This window comes from Triticum urartu, chromosome 2A, assembly GCF_056163025.1.
Source record: "Triticum urartu cultivar PI428250 chromosome 2A, HENAU_Tu73, whole genome shotgun sequence".
Lineage (NCBI taxonomy): Eukaryota > Viridiplantae > Streptophyta > Magnoliopsida > Poales > Poaceae > Triticum > Triticum urartu.
In genome coordinates, this window is record NC_141874.1 from 70288970 (window position 1) to 70310310 (window position 21341).

Sequence of the window (21341 nt, forward strand, 5' to 3'; positions counted from 1 at the left end):
CATAGCTCATTTTGTTCCGAAACTTTAAAAATGAGTATTATGCTAGACTATGTTTGTCGCAAAAAAGTTTCACATTTTTTTACTATTTTCTAAAAAAAATTGCTTAATCGGGTGCGCCTGCACACATGTTCCAAAAATCCGTACCACATGCCTAATTGACTAGGGAAGATGAAAGTTTGCAATATAGGTATAGCTAAAATGACTTGTGTTTCATAATTTGACGTCTTAATAAAGATTTGCATGTGGTAGTGTTTATTTCATTACAGAATTGAACCAATACAGATCTTCTTTAGCTGATGCTCTCTGTTTATATGCTGGTTAGTTTGTCATCTACAAACCATATAGCAGTAGGGCAGTGGTCCACATAGGTTTGAAGTACTGATACATCAACAGTTGGTACTATTTCCTTGTGTATGTTTATCACAGCAGTTCTAATTAGGCCCCTCAGAGAGCTACGGGTAGAATTTGGGCTGCCAGGCTCTGCACTGCTACTTTGTCTGTAATACACAACAAAACAACCTCCGACGCCGACAATCTGTTTATCCGCAATTCTGATCCCCAACAATCACCACCGGCGCATAAGTCCGCTCCACCAAGCGCCAACAGAAACGTCAGCACTGCATAAATATAGGTGCCGCCTCCTTATCACAACATGGCAAATGCAGAACGAAATATTACATGATCAAATGAGAAGATTCTTTTCCATTTCCTATCTGTCTGAACAACCAAACTTCAAACAGTTGAGCATGACTCACCTTGATCACGTGTTTCAATTCGAGGGAGAAAAACAAAAATCATCTGCTTGTCGTCAACGGAACAAGCTCTTCACTTGTGCCACTTGATGCTGCACCCGACACTACAGGAACAGAAACGAAACGTCGGGAAACTAACAAAGTGGATTAAAGACATATGAAAACATGCTAAGATTCTACTTGACCTGAACATACCTTGGTTTTTGGTCGAAAGGCAATTCTTGGCCACTAAGTGCACAGTCGATTGCACGGCTTAAATCTCTACAAGTTGCAAACGAATAAGAACACATGGTAACCTGGAGCGTTTGCGCATCAATTCACAATATACCTTCCGGTGACTGGCACATTGTTACTGGGTCTTGAATCATCAAATTGCCCATGGTAAAAAAGTTCAAATGGCCTTCGCCCATCCTGGCACAAAGTTTAGACAGATAAGAAATAAGGAACGATGTGACACAAGAAAACCGAGACACGGAACATATAAGCATCATGAATTCATAGATTACGAGCATACGAGTCGATGTTGTTACCTTTTTGAACAAGTAGAACTCTGGTGTGCAGACTGCTCGAAAACCCTTAGCAACTTCTTGAGACTGCAAGGTGCAATAGTAAGCATAGAGTTGGAGAGATCACAGGGACTGCATCAGGAAGCACATATAGTGGGCAGACCTCATCATACAAATAAGGAAAAGGGTATTTAAACAATTTTGCCTCCTCCGCCATGTACTCGGGGCCATCCTGCAGAATCACAAGATTAATTTGTGTTCAAATGGGAAAACCTGACAAGTTGCATCAACCATAATGGAATAATATGTATTGATACAGAAGCAGCACAATACATAAGTCTAATGAGCAAAGAACAAAAGGCATCTCCCATTTAAGTACTAAATTCCTCCAGTTACCTATCATTCATTTTATTAGCTAGATGGATAAGGTTCGGTCATAAATTAACTAAAAATATGAATTTTCTGAGAAAACATTTTTAAGTTTGCAGGAAGAAATGTCCTGGTTAAGAAGTACTACCTCCATTCCTAAATATAAGTCTTCATAGAGATTTCACTATGGACTACATACGAAACAAAATGAGTGAATCTACACTCTAAAATGCATTCACATGCGGATATATGTGGTCCATAGTGAAATCTCTACAAAGACTTATATTTAATTAGGAACGAAGGGAGTACATAGAAAGGAACTAAAAGCTATTCATGCTTATTGGTTGTAAGTAAAGCATAACCTGGGGATGTGTCACAATTGAATTTGAGGATATGGCGACAGAAGCAAGTCCTTTCTGCATTGCATTATATTTGTATCCATGTCAATTTCAAGCTACAAGCACAAATCAAAGAGAAATTTTCATCTGGTCTTGCAATGTTCTTACCTCCATATAGAATGAAGTGAGCTTTGCAATATCTTTTTTCAGATGTTTCACAAATGGACAGTGATTGCATATGAACATAACCTGAAAGAAAGACAAAGTCGAGAATTACTCTCTTAAATTAAGGCGATGAATGAGATGGTTATTTGACAAAAATTAAGAACGGACTTGTGTTAAACACCTTCAAGAATTACAGTTATGTTTGCACAACTGAGTAGATATATGACACTCCATATTTCTCCTCAAGGACATGATTTGGCTGAACACCTAGCCTTTAGGGCAGTCTACTGAACCATTCGTACTTAAAACACCAATTTCCGAATTGTTAGCCGTGGAAATATATATTTTTTGTTTTTACCCTCGTTTTAGATACCTATTGTAAAGGTTAGAAATTAATTCTTGGAGTCTAAACTATTCATGGCGAAATTTCCGGAAAAACAGCGCTTAAGAAACATGTGACTGCAGTGGAGTAGTAAAAGCTAGAAAAATAGATGGCTATCTTCACAAGCATTTTAAGGAACAATATATGTATGCATGCCTAATAAATCAACTTGCTTCAAGACCTACAAATTCAACTTGTTTCCAACCATCAGATCAGCAATATAGTTGCATAGCTCATTGATCCATCAACACCCCAGCATTATCATCAACACATCAAAAAACACATTTATGTCATCTCATATGCCAACTCAACGAATGCTGAATAGAAAGCATGCATGCTAACTTTTTTCAGTCATTAAAGCGAACGATGCGTCTATCTATAGCACAGACTACCAAGAGATTCACTGACCAGCAAAGCAGGGCTACCCTCGAAGTCATCCAGCGTCCAGATTTTCCCTGTCAGGGGCTCCGGGAGCTGCACAATCAGCAGCAAGAAACCATGAGGAACAACACGGCAGCTACATGAGGCTTCAATCTTGATTAAAACATGGGCTAGAGATTACTAAAAAGCAAGAGCGACCTCGAATTGGGGAGCGCGGAAGCCCACGGAGACGCCGGTGGACTCCAGCCTGGCTGCGCGCACCCGGAGACGCGTCCTACGGCGGCCTCCCCTGCTCGCCGCCGGCGAGATAAGGGACCGATACGCACGGACCTGGTGGGCGAGGGCCTGGCATGGGCGGGACGAGGACGATGCGGGGGAGGAAAGCAGGGAGGCGCGCACTCCGGCGACCAGGGACATGGCGCGCTCTGCTCTTCCCTTCCCTTCTCTGCTGCTGCTATGCGCCTGTGTGGCTGCCACTGTCCGAAATCCTGGCTTCCGTTCGGCGTATCTCCCGATTCCGTAGATGGGCTGACAGCTTAAGAAAGTAGTCCAGTTTGCGGAAGAAAATGGCCCAAAGAGAGCGATGGTCCATTGGTCCCGTCCAGTTGAAGAAAGCACATTTACCCCTAAAAAAACACACATTTACACCTCAAAAAAAACTCAGAAAAAGTCGAAGAAAGCACATATGTCTTGCATGATTTCTCAAAAAAAGAACGCCCTGCATAAACCGCCCCCAAAAACAGAACAAGATTAAAATCATGCCCTCAGGGTCCTAACCCACACATTTGTCATCGTGCGGTACTCGCTGAATGGCAGGTCAACGCGTGTAGAGGTGGTTGGTTTACCGGAAGACTTTGAGCGATGAGACGACTAGGTGATACGGAGTAGAGACGAGGGAAACAACGGCTATTTGAACGGAGGGTAACGGAGACGAGCGGAGATACGGCAACGGGGATGAGCACGGCTGCCTGGGCCAGGAGGAGGAGAGTTAGGGGTGGAAACGGATCGCATAGTGCTTTTACCACTTCTATTTTCATATTTTCAAAATGAATACGAATCCGAATACGGATGTTCTCGGATCCGGATGGGGCTAAGATATTATTCGAATACGGATACGTATCGGATATTTTCTTGATTCGGAACGGATACGAATAATATCAATATATTGCTTCAGTAAATTAGTCGATAGTTATGTGACCTAAAATAATCAACTTGTGACATACAATAAGTCAATGATAAATAGGTTTATGAATAAATACTATTGTAATGCATAATAATTTATAAGTTTAATCATATAAAAAGTAAAATTTGACCACTTATTTGGCTTTTATATTGGATAATTGGAATATTGGGCCTAGAATTTAAAAAAATACCTCCCATAATCTTATTCGGATACGGATATATCCACTTCCATATCCATATTTGTGTCAAAATCTCCTATCATATTTTATTTGTATTTGTTTAATAAATTCGGATACGGATAATTTCCATTTTCATTTTGGTTCGGATGCGGATGTTTCGGATACGAATAGGCATTTTCTCGAATATGAATATCGGATATTTCGGATTATCCGCTACCACTTTCCACCCCTAAGGAGAGTCCACGCGCCTTGGTGATCTCCTCGTCATCATGTACCATGTGGCAAAAGGAACATCCAGCCATCTTTTGTAAACCACTTGAACCGCCAGTTACCGTACCACTGATACTGAAACAACCATCACTCACACTTATTTAAGACCTTTAAACCTGTGACCACCTAGACCTCCAGTAGGAACTAAAAGACCAATTACAAAAAATAACCCTCTATCCTTCTTAAAACCTTAGGGCATGAACACTTATTTCCACCCAGCTATGGCCTTCCTCACAACTCAAAGCATAAGAATATTAAACCCACTCATGCACGTTCACCCCCCTTATGCATGGCAGGACGTGCGGATGTGTTTTGGCTAACGGGAAAGTAAGGGTACTTTCTACCATTGTGTATGAGGAAAGAGACACGTGTTGGCTAGCTATGCTTTCGCTAGCGTATTTTTGTTGATAAGAGGGGTCTATTCCCCCAAAAAGGTAAGAATTCAGTTCGGCGGAAGGGTACAAAGGTTAAAAAAAAACATCCTCAACAAGTTGATACGCTCTCTTAGGGCATCTTCATGGGAGACTTGTAGAACATCGGTATATGTTCAGCCGGACATGTGTGTTCACTTTTGCAACCCAATGAGACCTGTATCAGTCTGTGAAGTTGTCCGGACGTCCAAATTTCGGTATTTTGGAGGCAAAAGTAGGCAAGCTTTGCTGGAGTCTGGACATGCAATTGACTAATCACATGGTTCATCTCTTCTCTCTCTTCTCCCATCTGCACATGCATGGCCCTCCTTCTTCTCTTTCTCCTCCTAACCCACAAATATTCCACTACATGCATGGATACTTTGCAATAAGTGTTGGATTGCTCTCTCCCGTGTCATGTCCACAGACCACGTCCCTAAACCCTAAAACCACGAGCGAAACACGACGCGGTGAAGCGCGCGTTTATCCTCTAGTCTGCGTTGTGCGTTGCGTATCTTTTTCCTGAATGACGACCGACGAGGTTAACGGACCGGACAGAGAGTCAGCTCCAAGCGACAGCAACTGTTCGGCCCGCCGGTCCGCTGCTTGTTTGCTACTACTCCTACCAGAGAGCGCATGGCCATCCCTGCGTCGGCTGACAAGAGCATGAGCCAGCCGGATCTACTTGTCGGTGAATGTGCCTGCCTGCTCGCCACTGCCGGTGTGCGGCGTGTGGCCAAACCGCGTCGGTAAAAGCGGCACCCCACTGTGCTGGGCGGAGCACCGGGCATGTGGTCGAGCACCGGAGCCAGGACGATGGCGGCCTCGCGAAGCTTTCCGGCCCGATCAGTGCGTCGCGGCTGGCCCTGCGCGTGCGCCAGATTAGCAATGTGGCCACAGGTAGCCTACGGTGGCTTGCTTGGTGGACCATCCCATTCCCTCCATGGCTGCAACCTCACTCCATGCCTCTTCTTCGTGCAATGCCAAGCCACCAGCCCGGTGATAGAAGGGACGCGAGAATCTCGCATCGTTGGTGGCTGCGCTCGCGACACGCGCGGGTCGTCGTCCCGTCCCGGTAGGCCGTGTGCACTTCTATCGCCCGTTTTGCTGTTCGTTTGCAGCCTCGCAGCGCAGCTCTGTCTATCTATCAGTGGTCATGGCATGGGTGGTTGCAGCTTGAAAGCTGTCGTCCATTCATAGACGCAGGGAGATCAGTGCTCCTCCAGAGCGATTTTGCCAAGGACTGCTCCTTCCTCTCAGTCTAAATGAAGATTAAGAGCAACTCCAACGCGCCGATCGGACACGCATTTTGTTCTTTTTTTTCGTTTGAGTCGGCTCGTCCGCCCTCTTATGCGTTTGGATCGGTCGTGCGCCCAATCTGCCAAGACAATTCTCGTTCGGGCAGAAAACAATATGAATTTAAACAAGACATGTGGCCATAGATCATGCTAGCGGCCATGCCATTGGCCAGAGTTCACGCCGACGCCATGCCAGCGACCGAAATAATTGACAGCCTTCAAAAAAGCACGCAGTTCATGCTGGCGCACTTGCCATCGGCCGTCACACGTGCCCATGGCAAATTTGGGCTGTGTTTGCGTAGGCACCAAGTTGATTAAATCATGTCAGCTGGTCGTGCCCTCCTGCAATCACAAGCTCTTCATTTCCTATCACGTACGTTTGCACGAGAGAGTGTCGACGTTGCTATAAAAAGTGACGCTCCTCCAATCAACCCCCCTCGCTCGCTCGCTCGCACCGACGCGCGCCACGGTCCCTGTTTGTCACGTTCGGCCCCGCTCACTCCCACACACCACAGTGATCCCACTCCCACCGCGGAATGCCACCTCCGACTCCCAGAACCAAGCGACGGGACGCGGCCAGGCTCCTCCTCCTCCTGCTCCTCACATTCCTCTTCGCCCAGAGCGCATTCGCCGCCGACGACCACCACGACGGTGGTCACCACGCACGCACGCTCCTCGACGCCAATGCGGATACGGATGCCGACGCCGAGCACGCGGCGGCCGTGGACCGGCATTGCGCGGGCATGCTGCACCGGGACGTGTGCGTGTCGACGCTGGCGGGCATCGAGGGGCTCGCGCGGAAGCCGCTCGGGGAGGTGATCTCGGAGGTGGTGGGGCGCGCGGCGTCGGCGGTGCGCGCGGCCGCGTCCAACTGCACGTCCTACCTCTCCCGCCCGCACCGGCTGCGCCTGCGCGACCGCCTCGCGCTCTCCGACTGCCTGGAGCTGTTCGGGCACACGCTGAGCCAGCTCGGCACGGCGGCGGCCGAGCTCTCGGCCGGGAACCGCAGCGCGGAGGACTCCATCGCGGGCGTGCAGACGGTGCTGTCGGCCGCCATGACGAACCAGTACACCTGCCTGGAGGGGTTCGCGGGGCCGTCGGCGTCGGAGGACGGGCGCGTGCGGCCCTTCATCCAGGGCCGCATCTACCACGTCGCCCACCTCGTGTCCAACTCGCTCGCCATGGTCCGCCGCCTCCCGCAGCGCCGCCGCGGGCGCGCCCTCCGCGCGAGGACCACACGAAGCGAGGCGTTCGAGGGGTACGGGCGCGTGCGGCGCGGGTTCCCGGCGTGGGTGGCGGCGGCGGACCGGAGGCGGCTGCTGCAGCAGCAGCAGGGCGAGGGCGTCGCCGGCGCCCCGGACCTGGTGGTGGCCAAGGACGGGAGCGGCAACTTCACGACGGTGGGGGAGGCGGTGGCGGCGGCGCCCAACAACAGCGCGACGCGGTACGTGATCCACATCAAGGCCGGGGGCTACTTCGAGAACGTGGAGGTCGGGGCCGAGAAGACCAACCTGATGCTCGTCGGCGACGGCATGTGGAGGACCGTCATCAAGGCCAGCCGCAACGTCGTCGACAACTACACCACCTTCCGCTCCGCCACGCTAGGTATGCGAGTCCACGCCCGCTCAGACATAGCCAATTTACCGCAGTCTGCATAGCCCCATAATGAACACGAACAGTGGCGCTGCACGGTCGATCGCACGGGCCGTTGCCATGCTCTGCTCGCCACGAGCCGATGTCGGCATGCCGACGCCGACGCCGGCATGGGCATGGGCGGCCGGACGAGCGAGTGACGCCGTACTGACGGACGCGTCGTGGGAATGCAAGTGCACGCGCGGCTTGGTCGTTTGCGCGGGACGCCGCTCGTGACGGAGCGTCCGTCCGCGGTACATTGATCACGAGTGGCATCGGTCAGGTAACAACGGGGAACAGGGCCTGCTTCCATTGCTTCTTCTAGGACTCTACCAGTAGCGTACTAGGTGCAGGGGACTGGACCACGTCGTGGCGGGTTGGACAAATACTAGTGCTAGCTAGGGTGCCATTCGCATTTGGATTGTATTATAACAGTTCATCACGAGCTCTGCTCCCTCCCTCCGGAGAAATGGAGGTATTCCAGATACATCCATTTTTTATCCATTTGTTCGACAAGTAATTTTGGAGGATGCACTTAACACACTCGATCGGCCGGTGGAAGAGCTCACGGTTCGGATATTTTCTGCAATGCGGACTCGAGCCATTGATCATTGGCATTTGGAGTAGTGGAGCACGGGCGTTAGTTATCATGGTTAGGCTTGGTGGGTGAGGGCGCCGTGAGCTAGCTAGCCATGTACGAGCACGGCAAACCTACTACACTGACGCTACGTGAGCTAGCTCTGCCGGTTTTGTAGAATTGCAAGTGCGACGGCAGGATGAGGTTGACGGTAGCAGAAACCGATCCTGCGATCTGACCGCATTCAACAGCCACTAGTCCACTACTGTACTGGAGTACGTACAGAGGGAGGCCCAACTGTAGCACAATGGAGCACCTTCTTTGGGCGCTTCGCTTCGATCTCCTTTTACATTTCTCATCTTTTCCGCTTTTCTGCCCAGTGCTCAGTGGACGTGAAAGAACTGGTGTCTACTAGTAGCTCCGATCGGTCGAGCTGGTCCCCCTGGATCGGAGTAGGGATGGCCGATGGCCCAACCTCGATCTTCTGCACGCACCGACACATAGATTCGTCTGAGTACTGTAGGTTGCCAAACAGTGAGCACTCGTCCAGTGGAGGGCAACACCTAGCACATGCATGCACGCCTTTCACACCAGAAAGCAAGTCCTTATCGTTGGCAATACTCATGTTAAGCAAGAGGAGCAATCCAGTTAGGTCCTCTGATGCCACCTTAAGCCAAGCAACAAGAGGAACCCGACGCCGGTCGTGACGATCATTCGAGTCGGGCTAGACCGATGTGCATGGCCTATCCGGCCGGCCGGACGCGGCCTCGTCCACCACGCCGCCACTTTCCGGCCTTGTCCGCTTGCCCCATCGGCACAATTTTAGCACACGCATTCTAGGACAATTTTAGGACACAAGATGCATTGCATGGGCGCCTCAGGATAGATTTGGGACGGGTGCGGTGCAGCAGGGAGGGCCCTCCACTGCGACGATCCCGGCCACAGCGGAGCCCTGATTAACTCCGTCGCCGAATGTGGCGCGCGGTGCGGTTGACACGCCGCTGTCGTCGTCCACGGTGGGTGTCGGTGCGACGAGACGACGCGTCGCCACCCGCAAGACCGGTACGGCCTCACGTGCCTCTGTTCCTCGCCTTCACTCCTTCATGGCCTGGGGCCTGGGCTGGCCGCCCGCGTCCGGCTCGGCTGCACGACACGACTTGTACCACACCAGTGCGGCAACCGGCAATAAGTACGCGGACGCCTTCACGTGCAGCAAGAGCCATAGACAGAATCTACCACTGCTCGCCTGAATGTAATGGCTCATAAATTTTCAGTTCTGGTAGGTCGATGGATGTATCTGACCGACATCCGTTAATTCAATTTCGCAGCGGTGATTGGGACGGGGTTCCTGGCGCGGGACCTGACGGTGGAGAACGCGGCGGGGCCGGCCAAGCACCAGGCGGTGGCGCTGCGGGTGAACGCGGACCTCTCTGCCTTCTACCGCTGCAGCTTCGCGGGGTACCAGGACACGCTCTACGCGCACTCGCTCCGCCAGTTCTACCGTGACTGCGACGTCTACGGCACCGTCGACTTCGTCTTCGGCGACGCCGCCGTCGTGCTCCAGAACTGCAGCCTCTACGCGCGCCGCCCGGGCCCCGGCCAGAAGAACGTCTTCACGGCGCAGGGCCGCGAGGACCCCAACCAGAACACCGGCATCGCCGTGCAGGGCTGCAAGATCGCCGCCGCCGCCGACCTCGTCCCCGTGTTGTCGAACTTCTCCTCCTACCTCGGCCGGCCGTGGAAGACCTACTCCCGGACCGTGTTCATGCAGTCCAAGATGGAGAGCCTGGTGCACCCGCGCGGGTGGCTCGAGTGGAACGGCACCTTCGCGCTCGACACGCTCTACTACGCCGAGTACATGAACCGGGGGCCGGGCGCCAACACGTCGGCGAGGGTGGCGTGGCCGGGCTACCGGGTGATCACCAGCGACGCCGACGCCGGCAACTTCACCGCGCAGGCGTTCATCCAGGGCGACCTCTGGCTCAACTCCACCTCCTTCCCCTACACGCTGGGCCTCGGATAGAATAGAGATGAGAGGGTTTTTGAATGACAAAAATAAGGGGCGGTTCATCTCAGGTTTAGTCAGGAAAGGGGTTATACTAGGCTCTCCTCGTTTCTTCCCGTTCGTCTCTACTGTATACACTGAAGAAAAACTGAAGTGCCAGCCAATGTTCAGATCTGCAATGCCCATTGGTAGTGTATAACTATTGTTCAGATCTGTAATAGTCACTGGTACTCATGTAACTGTGCTGGTAGGGTTGGACTCTTTACAACAGAGGACGAAAATTAAAGATGTGTCATGGTTCTAGTGGACAAATGACAAGGGAATCGACAAGGCAAACAGGGAGTGTACATGGAGGAGGAATCTAACGCCACTTATTTCACCATTCTATCTACCCGTGACTCTGATGATGTCCTTAACTGACCTTCTCCAGAAGTTTGCCGTCCCCCTTTTTATTCAACATATATGGTCCTGATCTTACATCCTCGCCCTTTGCAGCTCCAGCTTTGCGATCGTGCCGAGATGGACTTCATCAGGGCCGTCGGCGAGCCGCAGTGTCCTAGCGGTTGCCCATAGATGGGATAGGACCGTGTCGGATGAGACCCCAGCAGCGCCGTGGACTTGTATTGCCATGTCAAGCACTTTCAGGGCCATATTTGGGGCCGCCACCTACACAGAGGCCAGATTCACTGAATTTTTGTTGCTACGGTTCGTTGAAAATGAAGGTGCTAAAGTGCTGGAACTTTACCTTGGCCATTGCGAGGATCCCGCGGGCTTTCTTGTTCCCATGCCGGTCGAGTTGATCGGCTGCTTCAAGCACCAGAAGCCTAGTTTGCTCCAGTTCTATCCGACACTGGAGTCCGCATTCAAGTTAGTGGATGGAATGCACAAAACAAAAGATGCGAGCAAAGAAACACATGAGTGAACAGTACAAAAGTGAAGCATTATGCTAGCTTAAGCTAGATATACATCATCACTAACATGCTTCAATTCAAAGAAACAAATGGATGAACAGTTCAATCTGAGAAGCTGAGTGGGGGTGTTATTTGTATGATCTCTGGACCACCTATATGTAAAGGTGGTAGATTAACATTATAACTCCCTGGAAAAAAAATTCTATCTAACTAATGTGGTTCTCGACGTCTGAAGAAACAATTTTTTAATCTATTCAAGGTTTTGTAAATAAACCATGTAAACAGTTAATTGGATCATGCAAGCAATCAAAGAGGTTATACCTTTGCCAGGTCTGACTGAAAGGAACCATGCTGTGCAATCTTCTTTCCAAAAGCGGTCCTGCTTAAGGCCCTCTCAACCATCATATTCATGCCACGTTCCGCTGCTCCTATTAGTCGCATGCAATGATGTAATCTTCCAGGACCTAGTCTTCCCTGCAGAGCAACATAAATATGACATCGAAAGTACAGGTTGGAAATGATCGATAGTAGTATCAGAACAGTTCTGCTTACTTGAGCAATCTCGAAACCACGTCCTTCTCCGAGGAGGATATTTGTGACAGGAACACGCACATTATCAAAAGTAATCTCTGCATGTCCATGCGGTGCATCATCAAACCCAAAGACTAACAATGGTCTCTTTATCTGCACTCCGGGAGTGTTTATATCCACTAAGATCATCGACTGCTGTTTATGTCTAGGTGCAGAGAAATCTGTTTTTCCCTGCATGAAATAAACACCGTTTAACATTACAAGAAACATATACATCACCCACAGCACTGCTCTCATGGATAGATGTTATAGTTACCATTAATATCAGGATTTTGCACCTCGGGTCCATAGCCCCACTGGTCCACCATTTCCTGCCATTTATCACATAGAAATCTCCCTGCCTGTCAAGGGAAAAATATTAAAGTAATTAGCAATGCAGAAAGCTCAAAGTAAAGAAAACGATGACATTTTTATAAACTATCAAAAGAGTAGAGCAGGAAATGTATGCCATGAGGATATAATTGATTTCCTGTTAATACACAAGAATTTGGAGGTCTCCGCCAGCATACTATAATTATTGTTTGCTGTTAAACTGAAAATAGTTTTCAGATGAGAAAAATAGACAAAAGAAATGCTGGCATCTGTAGGAACTAGGACCGGCTAAACATAACTATATGATAGCCCATAACAAGGTATAATAGCTTTGCAACTAAAGAGAGGCGGAGAGGCAGTAGAGCACATGTGACAAGATATCAACAACCTAAAGCAGCAACTATAACATACTTGTTGCCCACAAATATTTTATTCGTATTATTACCTGGATATTGCACATTCTATATTTGTTGCATCTGAAGATGCAACTTGTGGTTCTGTCATTGCAAATCCCGAACGAATTTTCCCTTCCAGTAGAGGAACAAGCCACTGCTTCTGTTGCTCCTTAGTCCCATATCTCAACAGGACCTACAATGAGATTTTCATATAATAAAAAATTGTCAGATACAAAATTACTAGCACCAATCATAACAAAGCATTCACAGTTGAGATATATTTTAAGATACCTAAAAAAAATATTGGCATGCTAAAGATGGCACATTTCCATGGAGAAACATAAAGATGGCGTCATTCATCGATAATTTGCAGATTTTATACAGATAGATATTTTCAAAACACGTAATTTCTCAAAATATGCTTGGCTAGTGGGGTAAGATACACTGATACAGTGACAGTCTTTGAGAATCATGCCTATACCTATAAATGAACATGATGAGAAGCCCTACCTCCATATTACCCGTATCGGGTGCACCACAGTTAAATATTTGTGGAGCCCAAACTGACCGGCCCATAATCTCACATAAATATCCATACTCAAGATTTGTGAGACCAGCACCTAGCAAAAGATCATTTGAACTTCCAGCAGAAACATGAGATTGGTCCTCAAGTAGTAGCTTTCTTGCTCTAGCTGCACTGTCAAGCTGCAGATTAACAATTTTAATCAGCACAGAAGTTCGCATAATATAGAAGTGCCCTCCATTACTATAAGAAATAAAGTTCTTAATTTTCTGGATCAGGTAAATATGAAGGCATGAAAAGAAAATAGTGACTACCGGAATAAATAAGTTCCACAATCCCTCCTCTTTTGCTAATGCTTTCAAATTTTCTTCTTCAGGATGGATTGTCCACCGTGAGGTTGATTGTGCATGTTTGTATAACTCATCCTCCTTGGGATATATATGATCTTTCATGAACTTTATTATTTTTTGCCGTAGCTGCATAACCTTTTCGCTAGGAACAAATTTTCCTTGACCATTTGTCAAAGTTGAATCTTCCTGCTCTACATGAAAACCTTGCCGGGGAGCCTTCAAGACATGCATACCTGTGAAATGTGAATGCTTAGTTAACAACATTTGAGTGCATTAGACTTTACAAGAATGATGATTGCTCCTAAAAGGCGAATAAAGGATCATAACAACATTTTCCATGTCTATGTGAAGCAGTTTATTTGGAAACAGGAACAAGGTTTAAGAAAACGAAAAGATCTTGCCCACAAAGCACACTCAAACAGGTGGCAGGAAATTGTTAAGACGAGGCTGTGAAATATAATTACCTGTAGCAGGGTGTGCTCGCAGGACATTTTCTCTATTAATGTAATGCCAGGCACAGTCAACCATAACATTGGCAGCCTTACCGGCAAATCTAGCACGCTCACCACCTGAAGCATTACCCTGTGTGGCAGCTAAAATAAATTAGAATATATAAACAGACACGGATTTCATGAGTTAAAGACTAGTACCATAGTCCATCTGTGGTATACTCCTGCATAGATAGATGCCCCTCGAAACAGTGAAAAGGCAATGTAGAACTTCCAATTTGCTGCAGGCCAAGGTCGTGCCTGAGGGAAATTTAAAAGAAGAAAGTGATTGATAAAAACCAGTGAATATGATTGGCGTGTTATCCAGCCAGCATGAAAAAAATAAGCAACACGATGCTTACAGACATAGAGCAGTACACAGCTAGGTACTCTTCCAGTTGAGGAATGCCATCTGGAATGCCAGAATGTTCAAATCCTCCATACGAACTATTTTCACTGAGTGTTGCATCAATAATATATGGCTGCAAAGATAAATAATAAACAAAGTAAAACATACAAAATCACATGACCTAAATGCTATGCAAACAGGTACAAGAATTTCTATTTTTGGTGAACACATGGTACCGGTACAATAATGTTGAGCAAATAGGACACAAACTTTTCTTCAGAATTACCTAGAAAAAACTTCTCAGACTTAACACATAAAGTTCAGTTATGACCTTTGACCTATGTTGATGGTCGTGACTATCACACAACTCAATTAAAACAGAACATGTGGAGAACTCAAGAAAAATAAGCTTGCTGAAAACGAAATATTCATATCAAAGTGACCCCAAGATATCAAGAGTATATTCATCCTGCATTTATTATAGGCCTTCAGTCAAAGGTATGGTAGGGCAATTCCCTACAGTACTTCTGTTAGAGTACATAATGGGGCTAATGGGCCTAGGCTGGCGGTATAGCCCTTTAGTCTTAGGGTTAATTAGAGATAAGGGTCGCTTGCTTAGGAGTCAAGTAAGCCTTGCTTGGGAGTCAAGTAAACTTCTCTATATAAAGAGAGGAGATGTATCAATCTAATCAAGCAAGAATTAAGAAGGAAATCCCTTCCATCTTGCCCGGCCGTGGGCAAAAGTCCCCCGGCCGGCCCTCTCGCGCCCTCCTTCTAGCAGCGCCATAACAGTTTGGTATCAGCTAGCTTCGGTTCGATCATGTCTTCCCCGCCGCCAACCCTGTCGCTTCCGCTGCCGACCGCCACCACCGCGCCGCTGCTCTCCACCTCCGGCGCCGCCACCGCGCAGATGCCGGCGCCCTCCGCCGCGCCGTCGGCAGCCGCCTACACCCCGGAGGAGGTCACCAGGGTCCTCAACGACCTCGTCACCGCCGTCCAGGGGATCCGGCTGTACCTGGCCAGCCCCTACGGGCCGCCGCCGCCACCGGGCCGCCAGCCCTGTCGTGGTACTCGCCGCACGCAGCGGCCTCGGCTGCAGCTGCAGCCGCCGCCCACCACCACCCCGCAGTGGTCGCCGTGGCCGGCGCCGGCTCTCGCCGCGCCTCCTGCGCCCACCGCCGTGGTTGCCGTGGCCGCTGCAGCAGCTGCTACCCACCGCCACCACCGCCCCGCCCTGGCTGCAGTGGCAGCCACCGCTCCTGGCGGCCTCCGCCGCGCCTGGCGCTCCGCCACAGCAGCCGCTGCCGCTGCCCGGTGCGACACTGCAGCAGCCACCGCCGATTAGCTTCGGCCCCGCATCGACCGCGCCGGCGGGAGTCCCGATCCACCAGATCAAGTTCCCGCCGTCGCCATCACCGCTTCTCCAGGGCGTCCCCATCCAGCAGATCAAGTTCCCGCCGTCGCCGTTACCGCTTCCGGCTTGGCTCACTACCTGCCACGTGTCGGCGGCGGTGAGGCTGCAGGCTGCTGCGCGCGGCCTCCTAGCGCGTCTGCGTGTGCGGGAGATGCGTGGTCTGCAGCTGCAGCTCCTCCCAGTTGCGCTTCGCTGCGCAAAGGACCTCGATCTCGTCCACTGCGTCGAGGATCTTGGGCATGTTGTTTTCCCCACGGACAGCGACCTCAAAGTCTGCGACATCGGCGGTTGGGGGGGCGCACCCCTCCTCGCCATTCTCCATCGACAGCCCTCCACTCTTCTCTGTGCGGTGCAGACCAACAGCAGTCCGGCGGGGAGAAGGCATGGTGTCACCGACAGGAGCGCACCATGTAGCACCACTGCATTCCGCCGCCGGCCGCCGCGAGGGCGCCTCTGCTGGTCACTCTTGCGACCACTTTCAGGTGGCCATACACATGCACTCCTTTTGTCCAGATGGTGTCCATGGGATCCAGGTGGCTGTACACGTGCACGTCCGACGTGCGGATGGTGTCCACTTTATGTTCAGGGGTCCCAAATAAAGCGTCCCAGTCCATTTCAGGTTGAGAGTAATAAAACAAGCCGAGATGTAAAAGGCTTGTTTTTAGGTGTTAGGTGTTAGGTTTGTGTTGCGTCGAGTCATGGTTATAAGTTGGTTAGGCTGCAGCTCGAGGACAAGCTGCATGTCCAGGTGGGGTGTAGTGTTAGAGTACATAATGCGGCTAATGGGCCTGGGCTGGCGGTATAGCCCTTTAGTCTTAGGGTTAATTAGAGATAAGGGTCGCTTGCTTAGGAGTCAAGTAAGCCTTGCTTGGGAGTCAAGTAAACCTCTCTATATAAAGAGAGGAGATGTATCAATCTAATCAAGCAAGAATTGAGAAGGAAATCCCTTCCATCTTGCCCGGCCGTGGGCAAAAGTCCCCCGGCCGGCCCTCTCGCGCCCTCCTTCTAGCAGCGCCATAACAACTTCTTTCAAGACAACTTCAGATAGAACTGTTTTTAGAGAACATGCAAATAGCACAAGAAAACATGTCATAAATAGGTGAGTAATTCCTAGGAGGGGAACTTTTGGTCTATGGGGACATATGCACCCTATATGGGAAAAAAAATTAGTAATTCAACAAAAAGTCAAAAATTCCTGAAAATATTTTTGAAATAAACTTGACCTTCTATTGTACTCGTGAGAAATAAAATCCACAAAAAAATATATCCTTTTGACTTCTTTTCAAAAAAGACAAATTTTTGGCCAAAATAGTGTGAATAGTGACCTATAATAGCAAATAAATTTTGTCTTTTTTGCTGTGAGGTCAACTTTTGTTTTTTTTTCGTCGACATTTATATATCAGTGCAAAAGTAAGCCAAATGTTTTGTCAAAATAGTTCTTACCTATTTTGACTTTTTATTAAAATATTAAAAAAAAATCCCCATATAGGGTGCATATACAACCAGGAACCAAAGTGTATTTCCCGTAATTCCTAACCATATTATGTATAAGAAGGTACTCCCTCCATTCCTAAATATTTGTCTTTCTAGACATTTCAAATGACTACTACATACGGATGTATGTAGACATATTTTAGAGTGTAGATTCACTCATTTTGCTCCGTACGTAGTCACTTGTTGAAATGCCTAGAAAGACAAGTATTTAGGAACGGAGGGAGTATTTCACATTTTCCCTAACAGAGTTTCATATTTCATACCATACAGCTGTAAGCAACATCACACATCTGATTCCCCAAAGTAGATAATTCCCAATCAAGTACACCTATCACTCGATCCTGTAAAGAAACAGAAACGATATTTTCAGATCAATCAAACAGAAGCAATAATCATATAAAATATTTAAATAGTGTAAAGTTGTTAGGAGATTGCATAAATACCTCAGTTGGGTGAAAAACAAGGTTATCAACACGATAATCACCATGAACAAGGCCAGTTCCCAATCCTGTTGATGAATCTTCTTCTGGTATATTTTCTTTCAGCCAATCAATCAGATCAAGCATCTTCTGATAACGCGCGGGCTTCCCTTCACCAGTTGAATGAAGATATTGTTTCCCCCATCTGTCTACCTACCCAGTAAACAGTAAGCATCTTTAGAAACAAATGGAATATCACATTCACTGGTATCAATGTATCATTATCCATAACATGACAACAAGAATTCCATTTTTTATTTGTTAATTTAATCAATCAAGTCCACATAAGAAAGCATTTGTGAAAAAAGGACAGCACATTTGCTTGTAGAATTCTTAATCTGCTTAACTGCCAAAGTGCAAAAAAAAAGACAAGGTAGTCAAACTGATTAAGAACTCTATAAGCAAATCGGAAGTGTTTCCAAGTATCATTGCTTTGCTTCGCTGTTGATAGTAACTAATCACAAACCCTCTGGAGGCATATCAAAGGCTTGTTGGTGTTTCATTCATTTATCCTTACTAAACCAGATATTAGATGCACATAGAATGTGTTAAGTTGATATATGCATGATTCCTAGAGCTTCCTACTAGATGATGAGGTGCTTGAAGAGTAGCCCTGTGAATGCCAAAAGAGCCAACTACTACGTGGCTCTACCAATCATATATCAACAACCTTTTTGGGACTTGGCTAAACGGGGTACAGCCTAAGTTAGCGGTGCATATTCGAGTCGGAGTGTGTGCATTACTTTGGGCCATATAGAACTGCCGGAGTGACGCGATTTTTAACAGACAAAACATCACAAATTTTTGCAGGTAATCGACAGATCAACTGGCTGGATCCGTATGTGGTCGTTACTCAACCGTGCGGAAGCCAAGGAGCATATGGCTTATGGGTGCAACCGATGGGAGACGGTAGCATGGGATACCTACAACCGGTTTGGATGGTGGTCCAACAACAGGATAGGTGTATAGGCATCTAGTTCTATTTTTTGTCGGTTGTGGCTTCGAGTTCTCCCTTTATTTATCTCTTGATGAGTTTTTGTATCGTACTACACACTTGTTGGACCTTTTGGTTAACAAGATGGCTGCATGCATCGCTTTGATGCAGAGGCCGGGGGTAATCCTCCTTTTCTAAAAAAAAAACGTGACTCTACCAAGCAGGTTGAATTTGATAGGTTATTTGTCAATGAGAAGCTGGACAGCAACATGCTGAAGTTTGAGCGTGTCAAATCCGGTGATCAGTGGCTTACGGTTTCATTAAGCGGATAGATCCCAGTGAGGATAATTGTGTAATTATCTCCATGTTCATCGGTTTTTCCTCTCAGGGACAATAAATAATGTTCCATGCAAGCTAATGCATAAGAGCATTGATAAACGTTTGAAAGTGCAGTAATTAGCTCTTTTTATGAAGGACAAACTAGAGACGAAATGGCTAAAGTTACATTAGAAGTGTAGAGAAGTATTTCGACAAACAGTAGAGAGGTTAAAATGACATATTTCAAAACAGAAGGGGTAATAAGTGTTTGAGCGGTGGTCTCATGATGATATGTATTGGAGTCTAGTTGTAATCATAGAAATGTAAATAAAGACTGTCCGGTCCTGAAGGACAATACATAATTATGCCCCTAGTTTTCTGTACAATTAGAGGTAGATTGACCTAAAAGCAACACCAAAGTACTTTAGTTTATATCTCCCCAAGAGGCATAGTTCATCCTTCAAAATTAAGCTACACGTGAGACTTGTACTTAGTGTGAGAGTACAAAAGCTTTTACTCCCAGCATTGCACCCTAGGAGAGGAGAGTTCTCTTATGCAACTCAACTCAATGATAATGGAAATGGATTTGATTTACTTTTGTCCTCAGAAAACAGTCAGGGGAGGGAGGTAAATACTCCATAACACTTACTTGTCTTTTGCAATAATTGTCTCTTTTTCCATACTTCTGCAGTCCAACTGCGGTCGCATCAATTTTGTGTATAGCAGCCAAAGTTTTCGCAGCAGCCAAGTATATATTCCTCCGTTTATCTGGGGTTATTCCCTGTGTAAGAAATGGGTACAAGAGATCAGAAAACTACCATGAATATAATCATTGCCAATTTCACACATTCATTTCCTTAAACTGGAATTATGGGAAATCTGATCCCAGCTCTCAAAGTGGCGTACAGGAGCGAGGGGCTTGGAAAGTGTCATTGCCTTTTACAGTTTGTGTTTAATATAACTCTTGTGGGTTCAAAGCAATGCTAAGGTTTCTAGTTGTCGATGCGATTTTAAGACTGCTCTCTGTATATTCCAATACATTGGATATGAGCACAATAACACTGTGTTTGTGCTAAAACCACTACTATGGTAAACTAGGAAAATGTCTGGTGATAGGCAAATACTGTCCAGATTCCTCATGGAAGCGTTAGCTACTAACATGTAACCTAACAGGTTGATGAACTGGTCAATAAATCTTAAGAATCGGTAACAATAAGAACACTTAGTAAGAAGCGTACCGTTAACTTGTTATTAAGATATAATGCTCCTTCCAGATACTCCATTATGTAGAATGGGGTTCCGATCACACTGGCATCAGTGCAAAGGCAAAACACCTTAGGGACAGGAACATCCGTGTAGGCACCCAAAGCTTTGAGAACCTGCGTCCATAACAGAACAGATCAGACAATAAACTCACACCAGTTCAGAGAAGGGAGCAACATCACATGAGATGCATTTCGCATCAACATATCATGTAAACCCAGTATGACATACGACAGCTATTTAAAGCCAAAATATCACAATCGTTTTGCTCTAAACAAATATGACAACTGCTCTGATAAATCTCCTAATAATCACACAACAGCTAGAAGGCCCAAATGGATGTTCATAAGCACCCAAAACGAACTGTTCGGTTAACTGAGACCAAACATTACATGTACAATTTCATCAATCAGAGAAGAGGTAGAATTAGAATGACTCCCTTCCGAGTTCCGAAGTAGACGGTACTTACCACTGTAGCACAACCACATAAGCCCGAGCATAAGCAACGCCTAAGACTATAAGAGCGTCTCTATCCCATCCCAGATCGAACCCAGTTTTCGCAGCGGATTAAATCCAACAAAGCCGGGGAACGGGAACAGGAGCAACAGCAACCCCGCGAACCGAACTGGGAAGCGGAAGGATCTGGGGGCGAACCTGGAACTCGCGCTCGACGGCGTGGGCGGACTGGAGGATGGCGCCGGCGGGCTTCTTCCGCAGCACGTAGCGCCGGGCCTCCCCGCCGGGCGCGGAGGCCTGGATGCAGTAGGTGGGGTTGGACTGGCCGTGGCCGAACTGCGTGAGGGCGAGCGACGGCGCGGGCCCGGGGAAGCCCGGGACGTGCGCGGCCGCGTAGCGCAGCAGCGCCGCCTCGTCCAGCGCCTGCGCCGCGTGCACCGGCCGCAGCAGCTCCGAGGTCATCGTCGCCATCCCGCTCGCTCGCCAGTCACCAGCCCCCGGGATTCGATTGCGGGCGGAGCGGGCGGAGGACGGGGGGGGGGGGGAGGGACAGGGGACGACGACTGTGGAACAGCTCGCTTCGCCCTCTCTGTTTTTTTTCCTCCTTTCTTGTTTCGG

The 21341-nt window shown here is 47.9% G+C and overlaps 3 protein-coding genes and 1 pseudogene across 3 annotated transcripts; 2 read left to right on the forward strand and 2 right to left on the reverse strand.

Annotated features, from left to right (window-relative positions):
• Positions 1-231: 231 nt before the first annotated feature.
• LOC125535674 (uncharacterized) lies at positions 232-3409 on the reverse strand. The gene is made up of 10 exons (XM_048698739.2): positions 3092-3409; positions 2921-2986; positions 2134-2214; positions 1990-2043; positions 1422-1490; positions 1283-1345; positions 1081-1163; positions 948-1013; positions 756-856; positions 232-617 (listed from the first exon to the last, which is right to left on the reverse strand). Exons 1-9 carry the CDS (start codon positions 3308-3310, stop codon positions 826-828), a joined length of 732 nt encoding a protein of 243 aa, XP_048554696.1. The 5' UTR covers positions 3311-3409; the 3' UTR covers positions 232-617; positions 756-825.
• Positions 3410-6595: 3186 nt separating this feature from the next.
• Positions 6596-10616, forward strand: LOC125535673 (pectinesterase). Its single transcript, XM_048698738.2, has 2 exons — positions 6596-7837; positions 9770-10616. Exons 1-2 carry the CDS (start codon positions 6769-6771, stop codon positions 10462-10464), a joined length of 1764 nt encoding a protein of 587 aa, XP_048554695.1. The 5' UTR covers positions 6596-6768; the 3' UTR covers positions 10465-10616.
• On the reverse strand, positions 10613-21272 carry IBR3 (acyl-CoA dehydrogenase-like protein). Its single transcript, XM_048698737.2, has 16 exons — positions 20922-21272; positions 20243-20383; positions 19654-19785; positions 17717-17905; positions 17537-17614; positions 14379-14498; positions 14179-14277; positions 13993-14110; positions 13493-13761; positions 13166-13360; positions 12706-12848; positions 12205-12289; positions 11910-12119; positions 11679-11831; positions 11192-11296; positions 10613-11112 (listed from the first exon to the last, which is right to left on the reverse strand). Exons 1-16 carry the CDS (start codon positions 21192-21194, stop codon positions 10921-10923), a joined length of 2502 nt encoding a protein of 833 aa, XP_048554694.1. The 5' UTR covers positions 21195-21272; the 3' UTR covers positions 10613-10920.
• On the forward strand, positions 14505-15716 carry LOC147983831 (uncharacterized; annotated as a pseudogene).
• Positions 21273-21341: the final 69 nt, after the last annotated feature.

Bases quoted from the DNA above. Each gene is read 5' to 3' on its own strand.
- LOC125535674 (XM_048698739.2), bottom strand. From the start codon at position 3,310: ATGTCCCTGGTCGCCGGAGTGCGCGCCTCCCTGCTTTCCTCCCCCGCA. The intron at 1,346-1,421 runs GTCTGCCCACTA...TGCACCTTGCAG, and splicing joins TTCCTTATTTGTATGATGAG to TCTCAAGAAGTTGCTAAGGG. The intron at 1,014-1,080 runs GTATATTGTGAA...TGCAACTTGTAG, and splicing joins AATGTGCCAGTCACCGGAAG to AGATTTAAGCCGTGCAATCG.
- LOC125535673 (XM_048698738.2), top strand. From the start codon at position 6,769: ATGCCACCTCCGACTCCCAGAACCAAGCGACGGGACGCGGCCAGGCTC. The intron at 7,838-9,769 runs GTATGCGAGTCC...TCAATTTCGCAG, and splicing joins CTTCCGCTCCGCCACGCTAG to CGGTGATTGGGACGGGGTTC.
- IBR3 (XM_048698737.2), bottom strand. From the start codon at position 21,194: ATGGCGACGATGACCTCGGAGCTGCTGCGGCCGGTGCACGCGGCGCAG. The intron at 17,906-19,653 runs GTAAGTGTTATG...TTTACTGGGTAG, and splicing joins ACAATTATTGCAAAAGACAA to GTAGACAGATGGGGGAAACA. The intron at 13,361-13,492 runs GTAGTCACTATT...GTTAATCTGCAG, and splicing joins TGTGGAACTTATTTATTCCG to CTTGACAGTGCAGCTAGAGC.